The sequence below is a fragment of the Pyxicephalus adspersus genome, unplaced genomic scaffold (assembly GCF_032062135.1).
Source record: "Pyxicephalus adspersus unplaced genomic scaffold, UCB_Pads_2.0 Sca14, whole genome shotgun sequence".
Taxonomy (NCBI): domain Eukaryota; kingdom Metazoa; phylum Chordata; class Amphibia; order Anura; family Pyxicephalidae; genus Pyxicephalus; species Pyxicephalus adspersus.
In genome coordinates, this window is record NW_027317021.1 from 12,559 (window position 1) to 36,208 (window position 23,650).

The 23,650-nt window shown below is 39.4% G+C and overlaps 1 protein-coding gene across 2 annotated transcripts; it reads right to left on the reverse strand.

Annotated features, from left to right (window-relative positions):
- Nucleotides 1–478: 478 nt before the first annotated feature.
- On the reverse strand, nucleotides 479–23,650 carry LOC140344787 (nectin-1-like). Of its 2 annotated transcripts, none has more exons than XM_072431997.1 (5): nucleotides 23,604–23,650; nucleotides 8,039–8,371; nucleotides 7,651–7,722; nucleotides 4,053–7,233; nucleotides 479–2,680 (listed from the first exon to the last, which is right to left on the reverse strand). In XM_072431997.1, exons 1-4 carry the CDS (start codon nucleotides 23,647–23,649, stop codon nucleotides 7,103–7,105), a joined length of 582 nt encoding a protein of 193 aa, XP_072288098.1. In that variant the 5' UTR covers nucleotide 23,650; the 3' UTR covers nucleotides 479–2,680; nucleotides 4,053–7,102. The 2 variants fall into 2 exon arrangements, with proteins under 2 accessions (XP_072288098.1, XP_072288097.1); XM_072431996.1 differs by having other exon boundaries at nucleotides 4,053–7,236.

The following is a 23,650-nucleotide window of genomic DNA, read 5'->3' on the forward strand; positions in this document are numbered from 1 at the left end:
CATGAAACAATAAATTGGCAAGAGAGTGGTTTGCACATCACCAGCTCAGAGAATGCCAGAGAATCACCCAAGGGTCATGTGCCAACTTTACTGAACATTAGTAAGCAGAGGGAAAATGGCACACGGATAAGAACATCTTCCATGATGGATCACCTGCACAGTTGCATAGCAGATGTAGACAAAGAAAAAGACAGCAGTGGTCAACCCTACCAATTTGTATGTTGACATGTACTTGGATTATTTTTTTACCATTCCCACATTTTCTTGACATTGCAATTTTTTTCTAGCAGTCACAAAAAACTCAATAAACACATATATAGAAGTGACCCATAATAAGAGACAGTATAGTGCCACATCCCCTGATCAAATATCAAATTATCAAATGTTTGGGGGAAACAAAGCGGGACTTTCAAGGCACAAAGATTTTGTATATAGTTTTCACAACTGTTCAAAATAAATCATGCCACTTTAAGCCACATTTACAATTGGTAAAACCAGAACCACTTTAATGCAAAACATAAAAAAACCAAAATGGCTACAATACAATTTTTCTGTATTGCTAATTTAAGTAATGCATGTATGAATGTCCTCGACATGTTTCGTGGATAAAACTACTTCCTCAGGAGTGATACAGATATTTCTAAAAGAATAACAATATTTAATAATATATAATACTAAACATTGCAAAAAATACATTATGTCCATTTATTACAAAACATTTATTATTTACATTCATAATTAATTCTATCCAAAAAAACATGGTGAAAACTCCCTTCACAAAAGCTTTTTTGTCGGGGATCAAAGAGAGTTACTTACGGAGGGATTGTGGCAAATAGCAGACACCTCGTTGAGGACCACTACTATAAAATTATTCACAAAAAAAATGTAATCAAAATTTGAATCAATGGTAATTTCAAAAACATAGGCAAGAATGGCCGTTCTGGCATGTAGATCAAAATGGGCCGTTTTAAATAATACATAGGCAACAGTCAGTGATTTGTTACCATAATCATGTAGCAAACAGGCAATCATTGCAATATGAAGGCCAACTGTGCAAATATATAGCTAATAACAGGACAATAGGTGGGCAAAAAATTGGCACTCATAACTATTTAGGAGCAACAAACTACCCCTTATTAAGCAGTGCAATATTTAAATACTTGCCATCACCTTGTTTATGCTTAGGTAACATTAGCATATTTTATGAAAATAAAGAAGTACATATGTTGTTTTTCTCCAAAAACAAATATGCCCTTATTTTATTTTTACTGTATTTAAAAAAAATATTGCCTTTTACATTTACACATTATACACAAAAATAGTTCAAAACATAATATAAAAAAATGTTTTAAAATGTTGTAAATGAAAATAAAACATATACATATAGAGTTTATATCCATTTATCGGTTTTAGGTTCCAAAAAATCCATTCTCCCCTGATGTGAAGGCTCGGCAGATGATCAGAGAGATATAGCATATCATAAATTCTGGTTGAGACTGCAGATTATGGTAAGTATGGAGCTGTTTTTTTAAATTATAATTTCTATTGAAAACATTTTATGTATATAATACAAACAAGATTTTAGACATATAAATGGAGAACAAACAGAAGGTAAAAAAAAAGAATACTAAGATAAAAAAGGGGTCATACCAACATGTGTCAATACCTTACAGCAGTGTTTCCCAACCTTTCTTAGTCGCGGCACATATTTTACAATTAGAAAAATCCCACGGAACACCACCAAAAAGTCAGACACGTAAATTAGCTACCTGCTGCCATCTAGTGGAAGAGTTTTTTTTTTGGTTCTGCCTATCACTATACATCGCTGGTATAGACAAATGAAGACAAATTTTTTGCAGTAAATAAATCATTTTGGAACCAATTAACTGAAATTGGATAATTTCCCACGGTACACCCGAAGATCTCTCAAGGCACACTAGTGTGCCACGGAACAGCGGTTGAAAAACACTGCCTTACAGTATGGGTTTCTCTGATTGTGGTGCTGTGTTTTAAATTCCACAAGAAATGAGACATGGATGCCAGCTAAAGGATGAAATGTATTTTTCTAGGATGACCGCAAGGTATATGTATGTTAGCAAGGCCTACATGTATATTGGTAAATAGTAAATAAAAATGTATACAACAAAATGAAGGCATCTGTTTTTCATTCCACATGTTTGTCCCACACGAGGGTCAGAATCCACTGAAGGCAGGTTTGTCCAGGTGAAAGGTGTTCAGTGGAGGAATATCTAAAGTGCAGAACCTAAGGAGCTGCCGATTTTTGCCAGAACAACTCACAAAGTGCGAGGGATTTGGCTTAAAGGTTTTGGTTCAGAAAAGGCTGTTAGAAACAATTCAAAGGTCAGAATAGGCAGTGGTTCAGGCATAGTCAGGGTCCGGCTCAAATAAAACTGGGGAAGCAGCAAAAAGAATCTAGAACCTCAGAGTCACTGGAAGGGTGCTAGCCATTGAGCCACCATTTTGTCCTAATTATACCCCCTTAGTCTTTTCCTACATATACTGTCCACATCATATCCTCTTCCACATATTCGGTATGTCATCTCATTGGATATCCAAAAATGTTGCCAAATTTTATTCAGAATTGTAGACTTCTTGCGCTGGGGGGCTTTGCAAACCTTTGTTCTTTTTTTCTTTTCTTTAATGAACTGTTTGGTTATTCCTGTAATTCAAAAGGAATATCTCCAATGAAATGCATGAAAACCACACAAGAAAAATATTGTATAAACATTTCCATCTCACTTTCATTACATTGCTTGACCCCTCCATAGCAGTAGATGCTTACTGAACCCCAGCCAACTATACAGGTGACACACTTATCTCCTGGGTCAGCTCTGTGGCTTCCTGTCGATTCACTTGTTATGCCTTTTATTAAGAGCCAACAATCATTCTGTTTTTGATAAAAACGCTCTCCATCCCCCATTGCAAAGGAATTCAGCAGTTCCTGGCTTCCTTAATATATTCTATCGCTCACTATCTAAGCAGCAGAATTTTCCACAGTATATTTTTGTGGAACCAAACCAAATGACTGATATTCTGGTCAAGATTGACATGAAATCAAATCTGAACAGCAACACTACAGGATGGAAAAGAGTTTTATGGAAGTTTGAAATGGAAGATGACAGATGGGGGCAGTTAGTTGGGATTGTATTAATAATAGTAGCTCTGCTCTTTAGTTCTCTATGTCATCACCATCAATCTTGGCTGATCCATGAATGACAGAAGATAAACGACCTTAATGGAAGTGAAGGTGAGAGAGCACAACAGGGTGCTGCTTACTCGTTCTCCTCCCTTCCCTCTCCATAGAACTCGTTCATCTTTCAGTCTTTTGTCATTAGAAAAGATTGTGAAAGATCATTTCTAACTACAAAAATGTAGCATGAGTATAAAAACTTATAGGGCACCTCTGCTGTGAATATGTTTATGCTGTGTTGAATCTATACTGGTATTTTGGAGGGAGAAAGGATTTGTAGTCCATTGACCATTAAAGTTTGCAGCCTTAAATTCAAAACATGGCTACAGGCTATGGAGCTTTACTAGAGAAAATGGAACAATATTAAAATTGCAATTATCTATAATAATCTGTATGTCCAAAAAAGCCCCCAAGCCTTCTGGAAAGAAATATTAGGATCCGTGGGTGCTACAGTTGGGAAGGTTTAGATTCAGCAACTTTATGTCCCCCAAAAAATGGGGTCAGCTGACCCTGAATATACTGAATGACAAGGTTTTCCCATCAATGGATTTTTTGCTACCCTAATGGCCCAGGCATATTCTAAGATGGCAATGCAATACGAAATACTTTTAACACACAGAGTTGGCCAGACCTTAACATCATTAAGAATCTGATTACAAAAGATCTTGTCACAAACTTTAATGTTACTTTGCATTGAAATAATTGTTGTGAAGTACATAAGTTTATTGAAAAACACACAGAAGGCATGCCAAATTCAGAGCTAAAAGCAGACCAATGAAATGTATGAGTGTATGAGTATAAATATATATCACATTTTGATACAAATATGCAATAAAATTACCTTGGAGATTTTGTCACATAATGGTGATTTTTCAGCTTCACTGATACAATGACATGGTGATGATGGCTTTGCTGATTTAGATTCATCTGCAGATCTTACTGTTTCTGATTCATTGCACACTCTGACTAATGTCTTAAAGATGATTTTCGGTGTTATTTGTCCAGTTTCGGCCTTGTCCAGTTTTATTGGCGTTGCAGACTCTGTCCTAAATTTTTATAAAAATATAATTTACAAAGTGATTGCTCCAAAATATATGCCATGTTTATGTTTCATACTGTATAATAGGCTAAACCAGTACAATAAGCATGCTGTGCTTTATGTTACATCATCCAGTGTGCTGCACCTTTATATATTAATATGCTACACTGCTGTATTGTACATAATGTAATCCTGACCGCTGTTTATTACACAGCCCAGTCCACTACATTCCATACACCATGCTGCATTCTACAAAGTGTGAATTATTCTGTACATCGTATAATGCACACACCTAGGCATGGTACATTGCTTTACGGGATACACCAGACCAATGCCCTCTGCATGTTTATTACTGTACAGTATTCCAAACCTGGTTGGGAGCACTAAAAATGGGGTTGTTTTGGACCCTATGGGCCTGATTTATTAAAGCTCTTCAAGGCTGGAGAGAATACACTTACATCAGTGAAGCTGTGTGATCCAGCAAACCTGGAATGGAACTGATCCAAGATCTGGTCCAAGTCTGAAACATTTGTTAACAAATAACAAATGACTTTTAAGAAATCCATCACTGAGGTCCATCACAGTACTGATTTATAATCTGTGGATATGTTTCTAAATGTCCATATATAATAATGCTAGTATTATTACTTAATATTCTGTTTTTCAATGTTGAGGTTGGTCCATGCTTATTATAAAAAGACCACGTGGCTGATGCAAAGAAGTAGTGGATAACAGGGGGACATGAAGTATATGAAGTAGCTTGCCTAGGAGAATGAAAAGTATAAAGTGACTGCCACATCCACAAGTAGTTAATTCATAATTCCTAAGCAGCAAAAAAAAAAAGTATACCTCATCTGCAGGTAGGACAGCAATTTCTATTTTATTTTAATCTACATATATACTGTTTGGATACATATAATAACTCAAATTAAATATAATTTTCAAATTGTAGAAATTATACCAACACATGGGACTTTTCTACACTACCCGAATTTCCTACAACTTTTCAACAGCTTGTTTAATGCTTAGGCTTGTATTATCCTCATTACAGGATTAAGCCATACTTGAACTATGTAAGTGCGATATTTAGTTACACTATATATTTTTTGAAACTCCAATATTAATTGATCGTATGTATATGACCTTATGTATATATAGGATACTCTTTCAAAGGTATATTAATTTATGTAACCTTTATACTTATCTCACTTAGTTTGATATACTATATCTGTCACATTCTCTTTTTTTATAATTTAAAAGAATTTAGTGAAATGAAATTATGATAAATGTGATCTCAGTATTAATTATAATTAACAATGTATCATATTGAACCCTTACACTTATGTTTTTATATTTAATTACCTTTTACCTTTTGCATATAAATAGAAAGTTATTCATTGACCTACGGCTACCCCTGAGGAAGCCCACAATGGCGAAATGCGTAGGGTACCACAGTTGATACGAATGGGTTCATACTTACAAAACCATGCTATGGTGATTTATATGCTCTTAATGTTGGTTGAACTTTATATAGTGCCTTAGCAGGCTAAAACTAAATCTTGTATGTATCACAAGAAACTATTGTGACATACAAGCTAAAGTATATTTCTTTTTTTGTATTATTGTGTGAAATCTCACAAAATACAATTCTAATATTTTTGTGGAAAACCCCATCTTTTCTGTTCTTTATTATAATTATTTATATAATTTAGGGTTAGGCATAATTAAAATCCAAATATATAAGTGACAGTTTACAAACTATGTAGCCTGCTCTGTTCTAGAGAAATATGGAGAGGGACCTTGTTGTAAAAAGTGGTGGGTACTTTATGCATTTATACTTTTCTTACACCAAAAAAATACCACTTGCCTTTATTGGTGAAATGCCTTTGATCCCTCAACAAACCAGTCAGTCCAGTAGAGCTTCTCTCTACTTTTTGGCCTGGAGGGAACATTGGGAGCTGCACTCTTCCAGGTTCTTCTCACAATTTCACATTGCCCAGGCGCAAGATCGGGTGGCGTGTCTTCCTGAATTTTTTTTTTTTTTCAAAAAAGTGCTGATCCCAATTCAAATGAGTGAGATCAAGCTCCTTTTACATTTTAGGAAAGCCCTTTATACAGAAGGAGCAGCCCTAGTCTGGCTTGTGTGATGTATGTATCCCAGGAGGCTGCGGGTTTCTCCTTCAGTCTTTACCGTTACGGCAGTAAGGACAGAAGAAGGGCAGTCCTCCTCCCAAATAAAAACAATTTAAAAATAAAACATTTTTTAAAAACACAGTTTTACATTAAATTTAAATGATATCCATTTATATAATGTTAAAAATATGGCAATAGATCTGCTTTTGGTGACTAACCATGGTGGATCACTTAACCACATCATCGGACCGCTTTAGTGATGCTAAATTTCAGTAACATGGAGAACTCTTGTATTCTTTATCTCTGCTAGAAGAGTGCTTCCAGGTACTGAGACTCTTCTTCAGGATCAAAGCATCAGCAGGGTCGTTGCAGAACAGCTATTTCCGCTTCCTGTTATCATTTAGATTCTTCCACTGTTGTCTTCCCACTAGCATCAATATTAACCGAATAGAACCGGTTGTTGAGTCCCTCCTAATTTGAATAAGAACTTGCAGCCAGAGTTTAACTCTAGAAATAATCTTAGAAAAAATCTTTAAAGAAACAACTGGTTGAATTGAGTGGATTGATATACTTTATGAATTCTCTACCTTCAACTCTTTAAGAGATACAACTCTACCTGCTTCATCTAATGCATCTGTGCATTGAAAATCCTTCAAACCTTTTTGGCAATTTGGAGTAAAAAAGAGTATTGTAAGACACATCCAGAACAAATATATAACTTACTGTCTACGTGCTTTGTAATTTACCAGAATCACCAACACAGTCACCATCAGCATCACAATTCCTCCTGTAATAATCATTAAAATCCAAACCAAGGAATGATGTTGCTTATCCTTGTGCATTTCTGGTTCTTCTGCAACAATACAAACATAGGATGAAAAGACATATGGTCATCAGTGCTCCCTAATAATCATCAGTTGATGGAATCACTCCTTGGCATTTATAATGATAACATGACTCTGTAGTGTAATGTCAGGGATTTACCCTATTGGCTGGATGATGTTAGAGATGCTACCAGCTGAATGTAGGCTCTGTTGGGTTATGAGTACAAAGTGTTAACCAAATAAATATTTGACATCAAGAAGTTTTAGTTTACCTTTACTAGATATGCACCCAGAACACATTAGTGTATAGCCACCCTTGATGGGTTTCTAAGCATTAAGCTCCAGCACTTTCTATAAAAACTAAACTGAATTCAGATCACAAGTCATGAAAGCTCTCCTTCGGTGTTTGCTTTTACCTATTTTTTGGGAGAGATAACACTCACCTTTATTGATACCACCTATGCTGGGTTTATTCAATCGCAATGTTTTTGTGGAATCTGAATCTGGAGGTAGACCTATTAGAACAAATGAAAATAATTTTAAGACACCGTTGTCCACTGCAGGTATGCTGTTTTCATTCAGCACTCCTTACTCAGGAACTTCATCTCTAACACTGCAGATAATCTAGCTGTACTAGAATAATATATTGTTTTGAAATTATCTTGATGCCCTTTTTATTATACAACTTAATCTCAACAGTGTGTGACTTGTTCTTACTACCCTTTTTCACTTCTAGTCCGTGATATGCTTCTGAATAACAATTTATAACAATTTTCCTGGTTGTTACTAAAATAGTTTTCTATTGATAGGTTTACTTTTCATCTCACTTACAAAGATTCGTCAGGCAAACTTCTCCTTTGAAGGCGCCATTTGGATATGCATTAAAGAGACAGATGTAACAGCCTTCATCTTCTTTCTCCAGTTTAGAAATCTTTATAGAAGAGCTTCCTGAACTGTGGTTTATAACAAGGACATGGCTCTCAAACAGTTTGGCAATGCTAATTCCGTACATTTCACTGTGAGTTGCCATGTTCTGAGTCTCCTCTTCCCTTTTCTTTTGCCAGGTTACTTGCAGAACATGCAGATTACTTTGGAACTCACATGTCAGAATAACATCTTCTCCCAGTACAGCAAGGCTTGTGTTTCTACACTTTACCTGAGATTCTGATGCATAAAACAAAGAGATGACAAAAATATAGATATCAAATGTGACAACAATAAACAGCAAGGGTAAAAAAAAACATTGCAGTTCAGTTCATGCAAAACTCAGACTTCTAAATCTAATAAATTATAAACTTATAATAATTTGATCATTCGAACATTTCATCTGGGTACAATCTTTGCAACCAAATATCCATACCCACCCTCACTTGATGTAGTTTTTGCAAAGAGTAGTGTAAGTAAATAAGTGTTTGCATGAGCAGAAAGTGACTTCCCACCATTCCCACCATAACTATGAACTATGGAGTTCATAGTTAATTGTGTGAGAAGGAGTCTACCCAACATCTCTATGTTCACAGGTTTTTGGACCAGCAGTAAGTAACCTCCCACCATCCCTGAAGGAGGAGATGGCTCCCATCATCCCTAGGTTGATAGATTTGGGGGAGAAGGATGAGGTGACTTTACTCCAACCTTGGGTCCATGGGTGATTGGGCAAGCAGGAAGTGATCTCCCACCATCCCTGAGTGCATAATCAATTGAAAGTGCAAGAGGTGACCTCCCACAAGGGATTGGGGGATGATGAAGTGACCTCCCACTATCCTTGGATCCATAGGTGATTGGTGGAGCAGAAAGTGGCCTTCCACCATTACTGGGTACATGGGTTATTGGCAGAAGAGGTCAATTCCCACTATCCCTGAATTCACAGGTGATTTGGAGAGGAGGAGGCGAATTCCCACCATCCCCGAATTAATAGATTAATGGATGAAGTCCATAGGTGATTGGGCAACCAAAAGGTGACCTCTCACCAATATTGAGTCTGCAAGAATCTGCAGGAGAAAGAGATGATCTCCTAACATTTCCTGATCCATTGGTAATTGAGCAAAAAGGAATTGACCAAAGGAAGAGGAGGTGACCTCCCACCACCCCCGAGTCCTCTACCATCCCTGAGTCCCACAAGTAATTTGGGGAGGAGCAGGAGACCTCCCACCATTTCTGGGACTATAGAGGATTGGGGGGAGGGGGTGGTGACCTCTTGGCATCCTATAAGTGATTGGGTGAGAAGAAGGTTCCTTCCCACTCTTTTGGCTTCATATGTGATTTTGTAAGCAGGAGGTTGCCTCCCATTATGCCTGGGTATAAGTGTAATTGGTCAAGCAAGAGGTGACCTTTCATTATATCTAGGTGCATAGGTGATTGGGCAAGCAGGAGGTAACCTTCCAACATTTCCTTGTTCATAAATTAATAGGTGAGCAGAAGGTCTTGACCCGCACGAACAGTCTTTTGTAGATGTTTGATGTGATTATGGTGCCAATGTGGGGGGTTTGCAGGAAGGGGGGTTATCCAGAGGTTAGCATTTTCACCTTTGCAATGCTAGGTCCTAGGTTCTAAACTTGGCTGGGGCACTATCTGTATGTAGTTTGGATAGTACCCCCTTGTTTGCAATCCAAAAACATCCAGTTAGGATATTTGTCTCCCCCCCAAAAATAAATTGACTTTAGCCTGTGTTAATGATATATGACTATGATAGAGACATTGGATTGTGAGCTTATGGACTTTGTAAAGGTCTGTGTAATACATCAGTCCATTATATATACTAGTTATTGTCATGCACAGAGAGACCACTAGGTGGTCTCCATGGCTTGGCTTGTATGGAGGTGGTGTGAGCCCTAAGAAGGGCCAAAGTGCAGAGTCTAAGCTGTAACCCGGTTTTCCCCAGAGCCTCTGATGGTTAGGGTGTTGCGCTGCTGGTTACGGCCAGGTTGCGGTCCTTGGACACACCAAGGTGGGCAGGCAGGCTACAAAATCACAAGGCAGGCAGATAGTCCAGAAAAGCAAGAGTTGACTGTCCACGGTAGCAGATAGTCATCATGCTGAGCAGATTCCAAGGCTTGAAGATGTTGCTCCAAGGACTGATTGACTCTTTCTGTCTACCCATTGTTGTGAGGATAGGCTCAAAGGTGATGAACTTTGCAGTGATTTCTAGGTATTTGTAAAAGCCTTTCCAAAATTGGGAGGTAAATATCGCAAATAAAGATTGACACTAATGTTGCTGCTGTTGGTAAAGCAAAAAGTACAAAATGGGCCATTTAGGAAAAGCAATCCGTGACCATCCATATAACTGTACAGCCATCAGAAGAAGGAATTACAGTTATGAAATCCAATAACATTAATGTTTGAGCACAGAAAGAAGATTGGACCACCAGCAGGGGAAGATTGGGCCACCAGAGAGGAGAGAAATATGAGTTCTGTGAATGCCTGGGTGCCCAATGTAGGATTTTAATGCAAAGTTTGGGAGCCACCAAGTTTACACCTGAGGGAATAGTGGATTCCTGAAAAAGGGTGAATATGTACATAGTAACATTTACACATAGCAATGTACAGACAGCATAGGTCAGACTAGTTATCTACATACACATAATATTGTATAGCTGTACTCACCCGCTATGGCCAGGAAAGAGAGAAATAAAGCAACCAGCAGACACATTCTGCATGGAACTGAAGCGGTGTGCTGATTGTTTTTTACCCGCCACAATCCATTGATCACCACGCCTCCTTTTCCTTAATTAGTTACACTTCCTTGTTTTTCCCGCGTTGTGGATAAGTTAGCCACTAATCTTCTCATAATAATAAACATGTTCCGTATTTAATGTTCTATCTGAAGCCAATGTCTTTTCTTACCCTTGGAGTTTGCCTTCTTGGATTTGTGTTGGCTATCTGTGTGCTGTGTCCTTTACCATGTGAACTTTGTCTGTCCATGCTCTGGTTGTGTTTTGTCTGCGTTTGTGGTGTGTATGTTCCCTGATAGTTTTTGTCCTGTGACTTTGAGTGGTCTGGCTATGTGTTGTAGTATGTGTAATCTGCAGTATGCGATATATAATGATTGGTTATATATCTGTTACTAATCTGTCTTAAATTGCATTTTGTTCGTGTATTGGTGCCTGGAAGCCCTGTTCATGGATGAACAGTAGGTGGTGGCACCCAAGTTTCTGGTCTGAGTGTAGGAAACTGATGAAGTTATAGCGAAAAGTATTCTAGCTCATAGGATAGCTTGGGGAGTCTTGGAAGTGTGGGAATACAAATAGCTACACAACCACTAGATTACACCAGATTGCATGGAAGATTTGTGTTGTCTAGCTAAATTCTGAGACTCCCTTTACTGGCAGTTGCCACTTTTGCAAGCTGAGATTCCCGTTCCGTAGCAGTGTTACTGTACTTCATATATCTGTCCCCTGTCCCTGCTATTTCATTAACAATTCAAGGATCTCTGTACTTAACACACAGTCTTAAAAATCTACAAAATGCTGTTTTTCCTTTCAGCACATGATTGGGTGGTTAAAGTCAGCAAAGCTTAATTTATTCTACTGTAATAAATTGCAATATGTACTTGGTAACATTTACACATAGCAATGTACAGACAGCATAGGTCAGACTAGTTATATACATACACATAATATTGTATAGCTGTGCTCACCCGCTATGGCCAGGAAAGATAGAGATAGAGCAACCAGCAGACACATTCTGCATGGAACTGAAGCTGTGTAATTTCCCGCCACAGTCATCAGCACACCTCTCTGTACTTTGTAACACTACCTCTGTGTAGATAAGTTAACCCATTAACCTGCTCATAATATTAAACATTTTTTGTTCTCTAATAAAACATTGTTATGAAGCAAAAACTTTTTTACTTCTTACCCTTGGCCTTTGCCTTGGAGATTTGTCTTTGTGGTGTCTGCGTGTTCTTTGTTAACTTTTTGTTCTGTGACTTTGAGTTTTGAGGCTGTGTATTGTAGAATGTGTAATCTGGCTGTGTGTGCCATGACTGTGTTTATTCTATATGTAGAACCCTCCAGTACAGCCATATCTGCACCAGGGTTGTGCTGTCTCCAGAAAACAAGTTTAAAGAGGAAGTAAACACAAAAACAAAACAAAAAAAAAATACATTTACCTTTAATCCCGCAGAGCACTCGATCCGTTACCCTTTTATGTAAAGTGAAAATTCTGAGTTTAGGTACCTTTAGGAAATATTCTCACTGAGAATATTGCAACCAATCAAAAGTGTCCCCTTTCCCAGCAATAGACCCATGATAGCCAATATGAAAGGTCCCGCCCTCTCACATAAATATCCCTGTCCCTGCAGCCAGAGCTCCAGGATCAAAGAGAGAGACTTATGGAGGAATTGTGGCAAATAGCAGACACCTCGTTGAGGATCACTACTATGAAATTATTCACAAAAAAAATGTAGTCAAAATTTGAAATCAATGGTAATTTCAAAAACATAGGCAAGAATGGCCATTCTGGCATGTAGATCAAAATGGGCCGTTTTAAATAATACATAGGCAACAGTCAGTGATTTGTTACCATAATCATATAGCAAACAGGCAATTATTGCAATATGAAGGCCAACTGTGCAAATATGTGGGTAATACCAGGACAATAGGTGGGCAAAAAATGGGCACTCATAACTATTTAGGCCCTACTTCTAACCCCTTATTAAGCAGTGCAATATTTAAATACTTGCCATCACCTTGTTTATTCTTAGGTAACATTAGCATATTTTAGGAAAATGAAGAAGTACATATGTTGTTTTTCTCCAAAAACAAATATGGCCTTATTTTATTTTTACTGTATTTTAAAAATTATTGTCTTTACACAATATAAACAAAAATAGTTCAAAGCATAATAGAAAAAAATATTTTAAAATGTTGTTGTAAATGAAAATAAAACATAAACATATAGAGTTTATATCCATTATTCAGTTTTAGGTTCCAAAAGTTCCATTCTCCCCCTATGAGAAGGCTCGGCAGATGATCAGAGAGATATTGCATATCATATTTTTTCATATCATAGCATATCATAAATTCTGGTTGAGTCTGCAGATTATGGTAAGTATGGAGCGGAGCAGTTTTTTTAAATTATAATTTCTATTGAAAACATTTTATGTATATAATACAAACACGATTTTAGACATATAAATGGGGAACAAACGGAAAGTAAAACAAAAAAGGATACAAAGAAGAAAAAGGGGTCATACCAACATGAGTCAATACCTTACAGTATGGGTTTCTCCGATTGTGGAGCTGTGTTTTAAATTCCACAAGAAATGAGACATGGATGCCAGGATTAAAAGCATTTTTCTAGGATGACCTCAAGGTATATGTATGTTAGCAAGGCCTACATGTACATTGGTAAATAGTAAATAAAGATGTATACAACAAAATGAAGGCATCTTTTTTTCATCATACATATTTGTCCCACAGGAGGGTCAGAATCCACTGAAGGCAGGTTTGTCCAGGTGAAAGGTGTTCAATGGAGGAATCTCTAAAGTGCAGAACCTAAGGAGCTGCCGATTTTTGCCAGAACATCACACAAAGTGCGAGGGATTTGGCGTAAAAGTTGTGGTTCAGAACAGGCTGTTAGAAACAATTCAAAGGTCAGAATAGGCAGTGGTTCAGGCATAGTCATGGTCCGGCTCAAATAAAACTGGGGAAACAGCAAAAAGAATCTCGAACCTCAGAGTCACTGGAAGTGTGCTAGCCATTGAGCCACCATTTTGCCTTAATTATACCCCCTTAGTCTTTTCCTACATATACTGTCCACATCATATCCTCTTCCACATATTCGGTGCTGTCATCTCATTGGATATCCAAAAATGTTGCCAAATTTTATTCAGAATTGTAGACTTCTTGCGCTGGAACCCATTGATATCAAGGTGATTTAATTTATTTACATATGGCTATGCACCAGAACTTACTGACTAATATATGAACACCTTGATGGGTTTCTTTGAATTCTCCTCCTTTATCTTGCACAACAGTTATTTTTGATCAGCGTGCATGGATCTGTAATGAGATATCCATGAACGATGTTGGATGACCTCTGTACACATATCACATTCTCACATGAGATAAGGATTCCATGATCTGGTTCTACACATTGCATTAACTCTTGCTCTTTTGCCCATTCATGTACACAAACTACCTGAGGTGTGCTGTTCATCACAGGGGTCTTTTCTATTCCTTTATTGTGTCCTCAGCTTTGGAAATCCTAGATATCCCTCTCGTAATCTTTACTAACATATGTTCAGGTATGCATACATAATGCATGCATTGCCATTCAGGAAGTGCTCTACACCAGCGGTTGTCAAACGGTGTCCCGAAAGAAAAGTTTGGCGGTCTGCGGCTCCGGCCGGGTGCCTCCAGGTGGGTTATGCCTCTGGACACAATCTGCCCACCTTCCCATCACAGGGTTCTGGCATCATGACGCCAATATGAGGGAAGTTATTCCCCTTTCAGTGTCACACAGCTCCCTGCGCATGCACAGTCCGGAGCCTGTAAATTTAGTGGTCTGTGGTTTGGAAAAAGTTTGGAGACCACTGCTCTATACCATCATTACCTACTAGCCCATCTCAACCATCAACTTATATTTTTTTCCTCCTCACTTCTTCCTGTCTCTCTGTTCCTGTTTCATCATCACAAGCAATCCCTCCTGCATTCAACTGGTTACCAATTTCTGGTTATCACTAAAATAGTTTCAATTGATAGGTTTACTTATTGTTTGACTTACCTAGGACTGTCAGACAAACTTCTCCTGTGAAGGCACCATTCGGATATGCATTAAACAGACAGAGGTAACATCCTTCATCTCCCTTCTCCAGTTTAGAAATCTTTATAGTGGAGTTTCTTGAACTCGCATTTATAATGGAGACATGACTCTCAAACAGATCAGCAATGTTGTACATTTCACTGTAGGTCGCCATATTCTGAGTGTTCTCTCCCCTCTTTCTTTGCCAGGTGACCTGTAGAACATCCAGATGACTTTGGAACTCACATGTCAGAGTAACATCTTCTCCCAGTACTGCAGGGTTTGTGTTTCTACACTTTACTTGAGGTCCTGATGCTTAAAACAAGATGACAAAAAATATAAATTTAGATTATAAATACCAAAATATGACAATAATACGGCTCAAGTAAAAAGTTTGGCATTCGCTTCATGTAAAACTGAAATTTTAAATCTAATCTTAATCTAAGCTTAACATTTTTAATACTACATTATTGTGGGTCAATGGGGGTGTGATCTCTGCAAACCAAATTCCCTGATCCAAGCTCACTTTGTGTGGTCTTTTCAAGAAGGTCCTATTTCTGTTTTTCAGTTTGGAGATTCAGTCAGAATTAGAAATCAGAACTGCATGCAGCATAATTGGATAGGATTGAGGCTTAGGGCTTTAGGTCAGTGTTCTGTAAGATTTTTCTACCCGTCATGCTGTATTTTGCTCACTGGACAGTAAGAAACTTGATTGGTTAAGTTGATTTGATCTTTCATGTCCTGTACTCAACCATCATAAATCTATACTTTAACTCATATGAGCCTCCCAGAGACAGTCTGATCTCCTAACACTTCAATAAACACCAAATGTATTTAATTAAAAATTAGCCATGGCATGAATTGTCTATTCCCTGCCAGAATGCTGCAAAGAAGATCCCTACCTTTCTGTGTGGAAGTGGAATCCTTTTGCAGAAGTCTGGTGTACCTTCAACAAAAAGGATAGGCATAGGCTTTTCTGAGTGCAAAGCTCTAGATCTGATTCAATAGTGGGCGTCTGAAACCTTTGTCGTCTTACCCACATAGGGAAAAGGTCTTGCTGTGCAGAATGCTGGCAGCTGGCAGACTTTTCTATTCATGCTGTGACTACTTAAGAAAGAATATGACTTTTAAGAGTTAAGGGTTCAATTAAGCTTTACAAAGAACATAAGTTGGGGTAGGCTCTAAAACTGACTGGCATATGGCACCAATAAATAAGCAAAGTAGTAGGCATAAAGGATCAATGTGAGTACAAACAGGAGGTTGCTACTTTATCTGGAAAGGGTAAAATACCCAATTATTGTGCCTAAGGCACTCTCTACCTGTCTGTGTCCTGACATTGCTTGTTTGTCTGCTCCTCTAGTCCTGCAGAATCCTCGTTTGCCCATTCATGATTCAGTATAGCTTACTTGTTATGTTGTGCTCTCTCTTCCCCTACAATCTTATCTGTGTCCTGTCCTATCTATCTATCTATCTATCTATCTATCTATCTATCTATCTATCTATCTATCTATCTATCTATCCATATATCTACCTACCTATCTATCTATCCCTCATCTAGTCTTTATCAACATATTTTCAGGATGCATGCAATGGTAAGGTGCACTGGTGAGCATAGATAATGGAAGTTCAGCAAATGAGACATGACGTAGGTGAGCTTCTCACACTTTTCACACTTCTCACCATCATTTACCTACTAGCCCATCTCTATCATCAACTTTCATCATCACATACAATCCCTCCTCTTTACAATTTATTTTATTATCATTAATATTTAAAAAGATTTCCATTGACAGGTTTACTTTTTATCATACTTACAAAGATTTGTCAGGCAAACTTCTCCTGTGAGGATGCCACTTGGATACGTATGAAAGAGACAAACATAACATGCTTCATCTTCCTTCTGCAGTTTAAAAATCATTATTGAAGAGCTTCTTGAATTGGGGTTTAGAATGGAAACATGACTCTCAAATGCTTTGACAATGTTTATTCCATACATTTCACTATAGGTCGCCATGTTCTGAATGTGCTTTCCGCTTTTCTTCTGCCAGGTGACCTGTGAAACATTCTGATGACCTTGGAACTCACACGTCAGCGTTAAATTTCCTCCCAGCACTGCAGGAATTGTGTTTCTACACTTTACCTGAGATCCTGATGCTTAAAACAAGAAGATGACAAGGAAAATAAATGTAAATAAAGGATGAACATATAAAAATGCAATGGTAAAAAATAAACATTGGAGTTCATGCAAAATATAAAATTTGCCATCTTATCAATACCAAGGAATTAATATTGTTATTTTAGGTCAGTGGTGGTACAATTTCTGCAACCAAATTTCCAGAACCACCCTCATTTGACTTTGCTTTTGCAGGGAGGACTTTTTCCTGTTTTTCATTTTAAGAATTCAGTAGGAATAACATTCAGAAACACAGAAATGAGCTGGGGTTTAGTACTACAAATCAAATAGAGAAACATATTTTTACAATGTAATCTAAACTTTTGGAAACATCAGTACCTAAAAAGCTATTCGGGGGGGAAGGTGTGTGGTTGAGCGATGGAGGAGTGAGGACATGGAGGAACTGAGCTTCCCATGAACGGCAGCATTTCTACAGTCTGGCACTGTTATCTTCTGCATCCGCACCTTCAGCCTGATGCCTTGAGACAAGAAGATTCTGAAGCAGGTCAGTAGGCAGAGAGAGGCAGCGTTGCTGAAGTATTTCCCGCCTGGCTGTGTTGATTGCCCAGGCAGGCCGCGATTCAAGATGGCGTGGGAATGTGCATCTTCTCTTAGGCAGCAGGCAGCATGCTCTGGTGAAGCACATGAAACCCCTGCCAGTCCTGAATCGCCTTCCCTCTCCACTATAACAAATATCCTGAAGGATTCCCCTGCCGGAGACAGCTCTGTTGATGCAATGCATGCTGATCTAGCCACTATGAGGACAGTTCTCTCCTCCCTGCCTACCAAGTCAGACCTGGATAGTATGCTTTCCAGAAATGAGACCTCCATGCAGCAAAACCTAGAAGAGATTCAGTAACAACTTACCTATACTGCTACTAAATTGAATACCCTGGAATCCTCTCATAATAAGTTAGAAGAGAGAGCAGCAAGTCTGCAATCTGCTGTTTTTACCATGCAGTCGCAGTTTACTTCACTTCTCTTGCGCTCTGATGATCTGGAAAATCATAGCCACCACAATAATATTAGATTGAGAGGCCTTCCGAAGCCACAGCTGGTGCAGATATACATGCTACGATGGTGGCCATTTTTAATGATCTTTTGGATCGCCTGCCTACTACTGAGATCCTGATTGAACGTGTTTTGTAGAGTGAGTAACAAGAGGCCCCTTCACGTAATCAACCCAGAGTTGTGTTGTGCAGGGTACATTATTTCAAGAGATTCTGAAAAAAGCTTGGCCAAGAGGCGAGGTGGACATTGATGGAGCTAGCATCCAGATATTCCCTGATGTTTTCAGGCCAACCTTACATTGAGATGGGCTTTGCACCCTTGCTGGACTTACTACACTCACTCAACCGAGATTACATTTCCGCAGAGCAGCTCTATACACCACAGTTTCCCCTGACCTCTGCAGCAACCTAGAAGTCCCGGCAGGCTGCCCAGAAATACCATCTCGTCCTCAGATAGCTGAAGAAATCCTATACCTGTTCCTATTCGATTAGATCTTCCTATCTGCATCTCGGGTCGTTCCCCTGTATACGTCCCCTCTTTTTATGGGTTGACAGCCTTGTGATTTTTCTGTTTGCTTTGTTTGATGGGAAGACAGCAATCCCAAGCCTCCCTAGGTTTTCCTACAGGGATTTTTGCTACCTCTTCAGTGCCGCCATGCACGGCTATGGTGGAAGACTTCTGTTACGGTTTTTGTTCTACCTCATTGACTGTGACTGGAAACACGTTAACCCAAGGTCAGCCAGGATGCCGGAAGATACTGGAGGTTGTGAGTTGTGTCTCATGCTGGGACAATGCTATGTTAACTGATTGTTGATTATGGTGTTATGATGCATGTTGCTGTTAGGAAATGCTCATCTGTCCGGCAACTCTGTGCTGTTCTCCATTGCAGTATGAAACACTGTTTATTCTGTTCAGCAATGTCGTTTGCAGCAGCCATGATTCCCTTTAGTTGTGCAACCTGATGTTTTTTCGCATCTCCAGCGCCACTCTGTGAGGCTGTGCACAGCTGAAGGGGATTCAGAGGCAATTAGCTCCTGACTCAGTCCTGTACTGCCATTGGCTCCTGGGGCTTTTTAGCTCCTCTTCTCCCAGTCACCATTGCTTGTTGTAGCGTATAGCTGGGCTAATCTGTGCTGAAGTGTGTTCTCTTCTGATTTATTGTTGCTGACCTTGCCCGTTCCTGACAACCCGCTTGAACTCTGGACTGACCTCTGCCTGTGACCCCAACTCTTCTTGTGCCTTTTCCTTTGTACTTCATTTGGTGGACTGATCGCTTGTGTATGACCTCTGCTCTGTATTTTAGGCTTTGCTCTGTTGAAATCTTGGTACTGCTTTATTTGTGGGCTCCTGGCCTACTGCCAGCCTATTATCAGACACCATCCCTTGCTCAATAAGTCCTGGGGGCAACTGAGTGCTAGGAGAGATAACCAGTCTCCTGAGGCTGAGCAGGGGCTTGCTATAGGTGAAGACTGCGGTGTTAGATTGGGGGACTGGTGTCTGGTGAGGACTGGTGTTGACCAGGGCCTTACGGTTGCATTATTTAAGTTGTATGTTGAAATAATGCCACCCAAAGTGGGGAGGTCCTTGCTCTTTTGCTGTTGCATTCTACTTTCCCCCAAGAGGGCGCTCCTCTTCAATAAGGAAGTGTCAGAGCAGAGTATTTCTCATTTAGTACTACCCCTACCCTCCATATCCTTCCTGATTTCCCCGGTTCTATATAACCCCACATTTGATTTAATTCCTTATCCCACCCTGTTTCCTGGTCTTCTAAGCCTCTTACTGTTTAGACCGGTAACAAGCTTTGGTGCATACTTGTTGTACTGCATATTCATACTAGCCAACATGAAGATTGTATCAATAAATGTCAAAGGGCTTAATTCCCCTACAGAGTTCTCCATTGCACCTAATACTATTACCCGTATGCAGTGCCACGTCGCTTTTATCCAGGAGACACACTTCCATCATGACAAAGTGCAAGCTCTTAAAAATAAATGTTTTCAACTCTCCTACCCTAGTACCTCCCCAGAGTCCGGGGACGTTAGCATCATTATTTCTAAATCACGGCGATGGTCAAGGGCATGCTCGGCTGACGCTTATATACAATTGTTAATATCTATGGACCTAACACTGATGAATTGCATTTTTGGAAGGTGTTGTGGACATGGTGGAGGAATTTTGTAAGGGGGTGACCATTGTTGGTGGAGACCTTAATATGGCCCTTGACCCTAATAAAGATGTCTCTAAAGGCACATCACATTTGCCTTTCTCCACTCCTAAAAGAGGTAAACAACTATATCGCACCCTCCATTTGATACATATCTGGAGGAAACATCACCCTACTGAAGGGGATTATTCCTTCTACTCCTCAGTACACAAGATGTATTCTCCTATAGAGCTCTTCCTTGTAAACCATGATAGAATGTACAATCATCCTATTCATGCTACGTTTTCTGACAATGCCCCGATTAGTATAGCTCTTGCATCAGATATCTTGACACCTGGGGAGGCTAACAAATGTTTAATCAGAGCCCTTCTTATACAGCTGGGAAATAGGGCAAAGAAAGAACAACAGTGGAAATACAGTGATCTGTTGCAAGAGCTACATAGATTAGAAATCACCCATAAACGCAACCACACCCCAAATCTGGAGGAGAGTATAGCCCGGATTCAGGAACAAATAGCCATGAATATGCCAATAAGTGTGGGGCTGCCCTAGCAGCAATTAGAGCTAGTCCTAAATTTCCAGTATTTCGTCCTCTATAGCCTCCATACACCATTCTTCTAAAGAGATAGCAGCCTCTTTGTTAGCACTGCAGGTCGTGCCGGCGCCGCTGCTCCTAATCGCAGGCATGGGCGCCGGGTTCTATCTCTCAGGTAACACTACCTATGTTCCATATCAGTGTTTCCTCCATGCTGAGACTTGCTCTGTTTGTGAGCTGGCGTTGGAGTGGCACCTGGTAGCTACCCCGCAGCCCAAGCCTATCCTCACCATCAGAGGCTCTAGTGAAGACCGGGTGGCTGCTTAGTTACGCCCCTCTAGAGTTTACCTGGCCAGCGGCACAGTGGGTCCACACCTTCGTTCATAACACTCTTTTCGCCAATTTTATCAAAAGCTTTAAAGTTTGAGAACCCCAACGGACCCCATAACACAGCAACCACCAGCAGCGGAAGTGATTAAGGATTATCTAGTGTCCTCGGGGATCCCAAAAGTTCCAGAAGATGTGTAGGGGGTGTTATGTGCTCCGATCACCTTGCCCGAGTTACAATCAGTGCTCTGGCAACGGGTAAAGCCCCTGGTGCTGATGGACTCACTCTCACATATTACAAAAAATTCCAAACCCAGCTGGCCCAGCTTTTTTGGCTGCTTTTAATGCTATTTCATACTCTTTGCCGATTGACCCTTTGCCGATTGACACGCTTGCGGCTCATATTACCGGAATTCCCAACCCTGAGAAAGATTCCCTGTTATGTGTGAGTTATAGGCTGATCTCATTGTTAAACACCAAATTAAAACTTTTCTTCGATCTTCTACTTCCATCTTCGTCTTCTTTGTTCTTCTGGCTACGTCACCCAGTCGCACTGTGCAGATGCAAAATCGGGTGACATGCCAAGCCTGCGGTAAATGGTAAAAAAAAGAGTGTTGCTATGCATGGGAGATTGGCATTTTTCCCCGTTAGAGAAAAAGCCCCTTCTGTGCATGCCGGTCTACCCATTTATGTCAAAAAAATTTTGGTGATAAATTGCTACAGACTATATTCCTGTAGTAAATGGATCTCACTGTAAGCTGCATAACACATTAGTGCAGGGTCAGGTGTATGTAATGTAGTACACAGAACATAGATTACAGCAGTCAGGACTATGCAATGTACAAAGTGGGGGGTGGGAAGGTACTTAATGCCCAGTAAGAATTGTGTGGAAGTGGCAATGATTTGTAAAGGTAACCCATACCTCCCAACATCTGAAGGTGCAAACACAGAGCAGTAATTGTGCTCAGGTGAGCAGTCAGTGTGGTTAAGCATGATAGACACCATTTACTAAAGTGGAAACAAAGTCCAGTCAGAGTACCACAGTAACATGTAATAACACTACGTACATTAAATAGAAAACCAATGCTGTAATGTAAACTGTCAATCAACTTTTGTTCTATTAATGATTCCACCGTAATAAATTGCAATATGTACATAGTAACATTTACACATAGCAATGTACAGACAGCATAGGTCAGACTAGTTATCTACATACACATAATATTGTATAGCTGTACTCACCCGCTATGGCCAGGAAAGAGAGAAATAAAGCAACCAGCAGACACATTCTGCATGGAACTGAAGCTGTGTGCTGATTGTTATTTACCCGCCACAATCCATTGATCACCACGCCTCCTTTTCCTTATTTAGTTACACTTCCTTTTTTTTCCCGCGTTGTGGATAAGTTAGCCACTAATCTTCTCATAATAATAAACATTATGTTCCGTATTCAATGTTCTATGTGAAGCCAAAACTTTGTCTTTTCTTACCCTTGGAGTTTGCCTTCTTGGATTTGTGTTGGCTATCTGTGTGCTTTGTCCTTTACCATGTGAACTTTGTCTGTCCATGCTCTGGATGTGTTTTGTCTGTGTTTGTGGTGTGTATGTTCACTGATAGTTTTTGTCCTGTGACTTTGAGTGGTCTGGCTGTGTGTTGTAGTATGTGTAATCTGCAGTATGCGATATATAATGATTGGTTATATATCTGTTACTAATCTGTCTTAAATTGCATTTTGTTCTTGTATTGGTGCCTGGAAGCCCTGTTCATGGATGAACAGTAGGTGGTGGCACCCAAGTTTCTGGTCTGAGTGTAGGAAACTGATGAAGTTATAGCGAGCTCAGAGAATGCCAGAGAATCAACCAAGGGTCATATGCCAACTTTACTGAATAATAGTAAGCAGAGGGAAAATGGCACACGGATAAGAACAACTTCCATGATGGCTCACCTGCACAGTTGCATGGCAGATGTAGACAAAGAAAAAGACAACAGTGGTCAACGACAGCAGCAGAAGTACCATCACCTCCTCCTGGTCAGGTCTACATTTGTTTGTCAAATCAGATTTCAACAAATTTGACCACCCCTACCAATTTGTATGTTGACATGTATTTGGATTATTTTTTTACCATTCCCACATTTTCTATACATTGCAATTTTTTTGTAGCAGTCACAAAAAACGGAATAGACACATACATAGAAGTTACCCATAATAAGAGATAGTATAGTGCCACATCCCCTGATAAAATATCAAATTTTCAAATGTTTGAGGGAAACAAAGCGGGACTTTCAAGGCACAAAGATTTTGTATATAGTTTTCACAACTGTTCAAAATAAATCATGCCACTTTAAGCCACATTTACAAGTAACATTTACACATAGCAATGTACAGACAGCATAGGTCAGACTAGTTATCTACATACACATAATATTGTATAGCTGTACTCACCCGCTATGGCCAGGAAAGACAGAAATAAAGCAACCAGCAGACACATT

Bases quoted from the DNA above. Each gene is read 5' to 3' on its own strand.
- LOC140344787 (XM_072431996.1), bottom strand. From the start codon at position 23,649: ATGTGTCTGCTGGTTGCTTTATTTCTGTCTTTCCTGGCCATAGCGG. The intron at 8,372-23,603 runs GTGAGTACAGCT...TTTATGCATCAG, and splicing joins GTCTTTCCTGGCCATAGCGG to AATCTCAGGTAAAGTGTAGA. The intron at 7,723-8,038 runs GTAAGTGAGATG...TTGTTCTAATAG, and splicing joins AGTTTGCCTGACGAATCTTT to GTCTACCTCCAGATTCAGAT.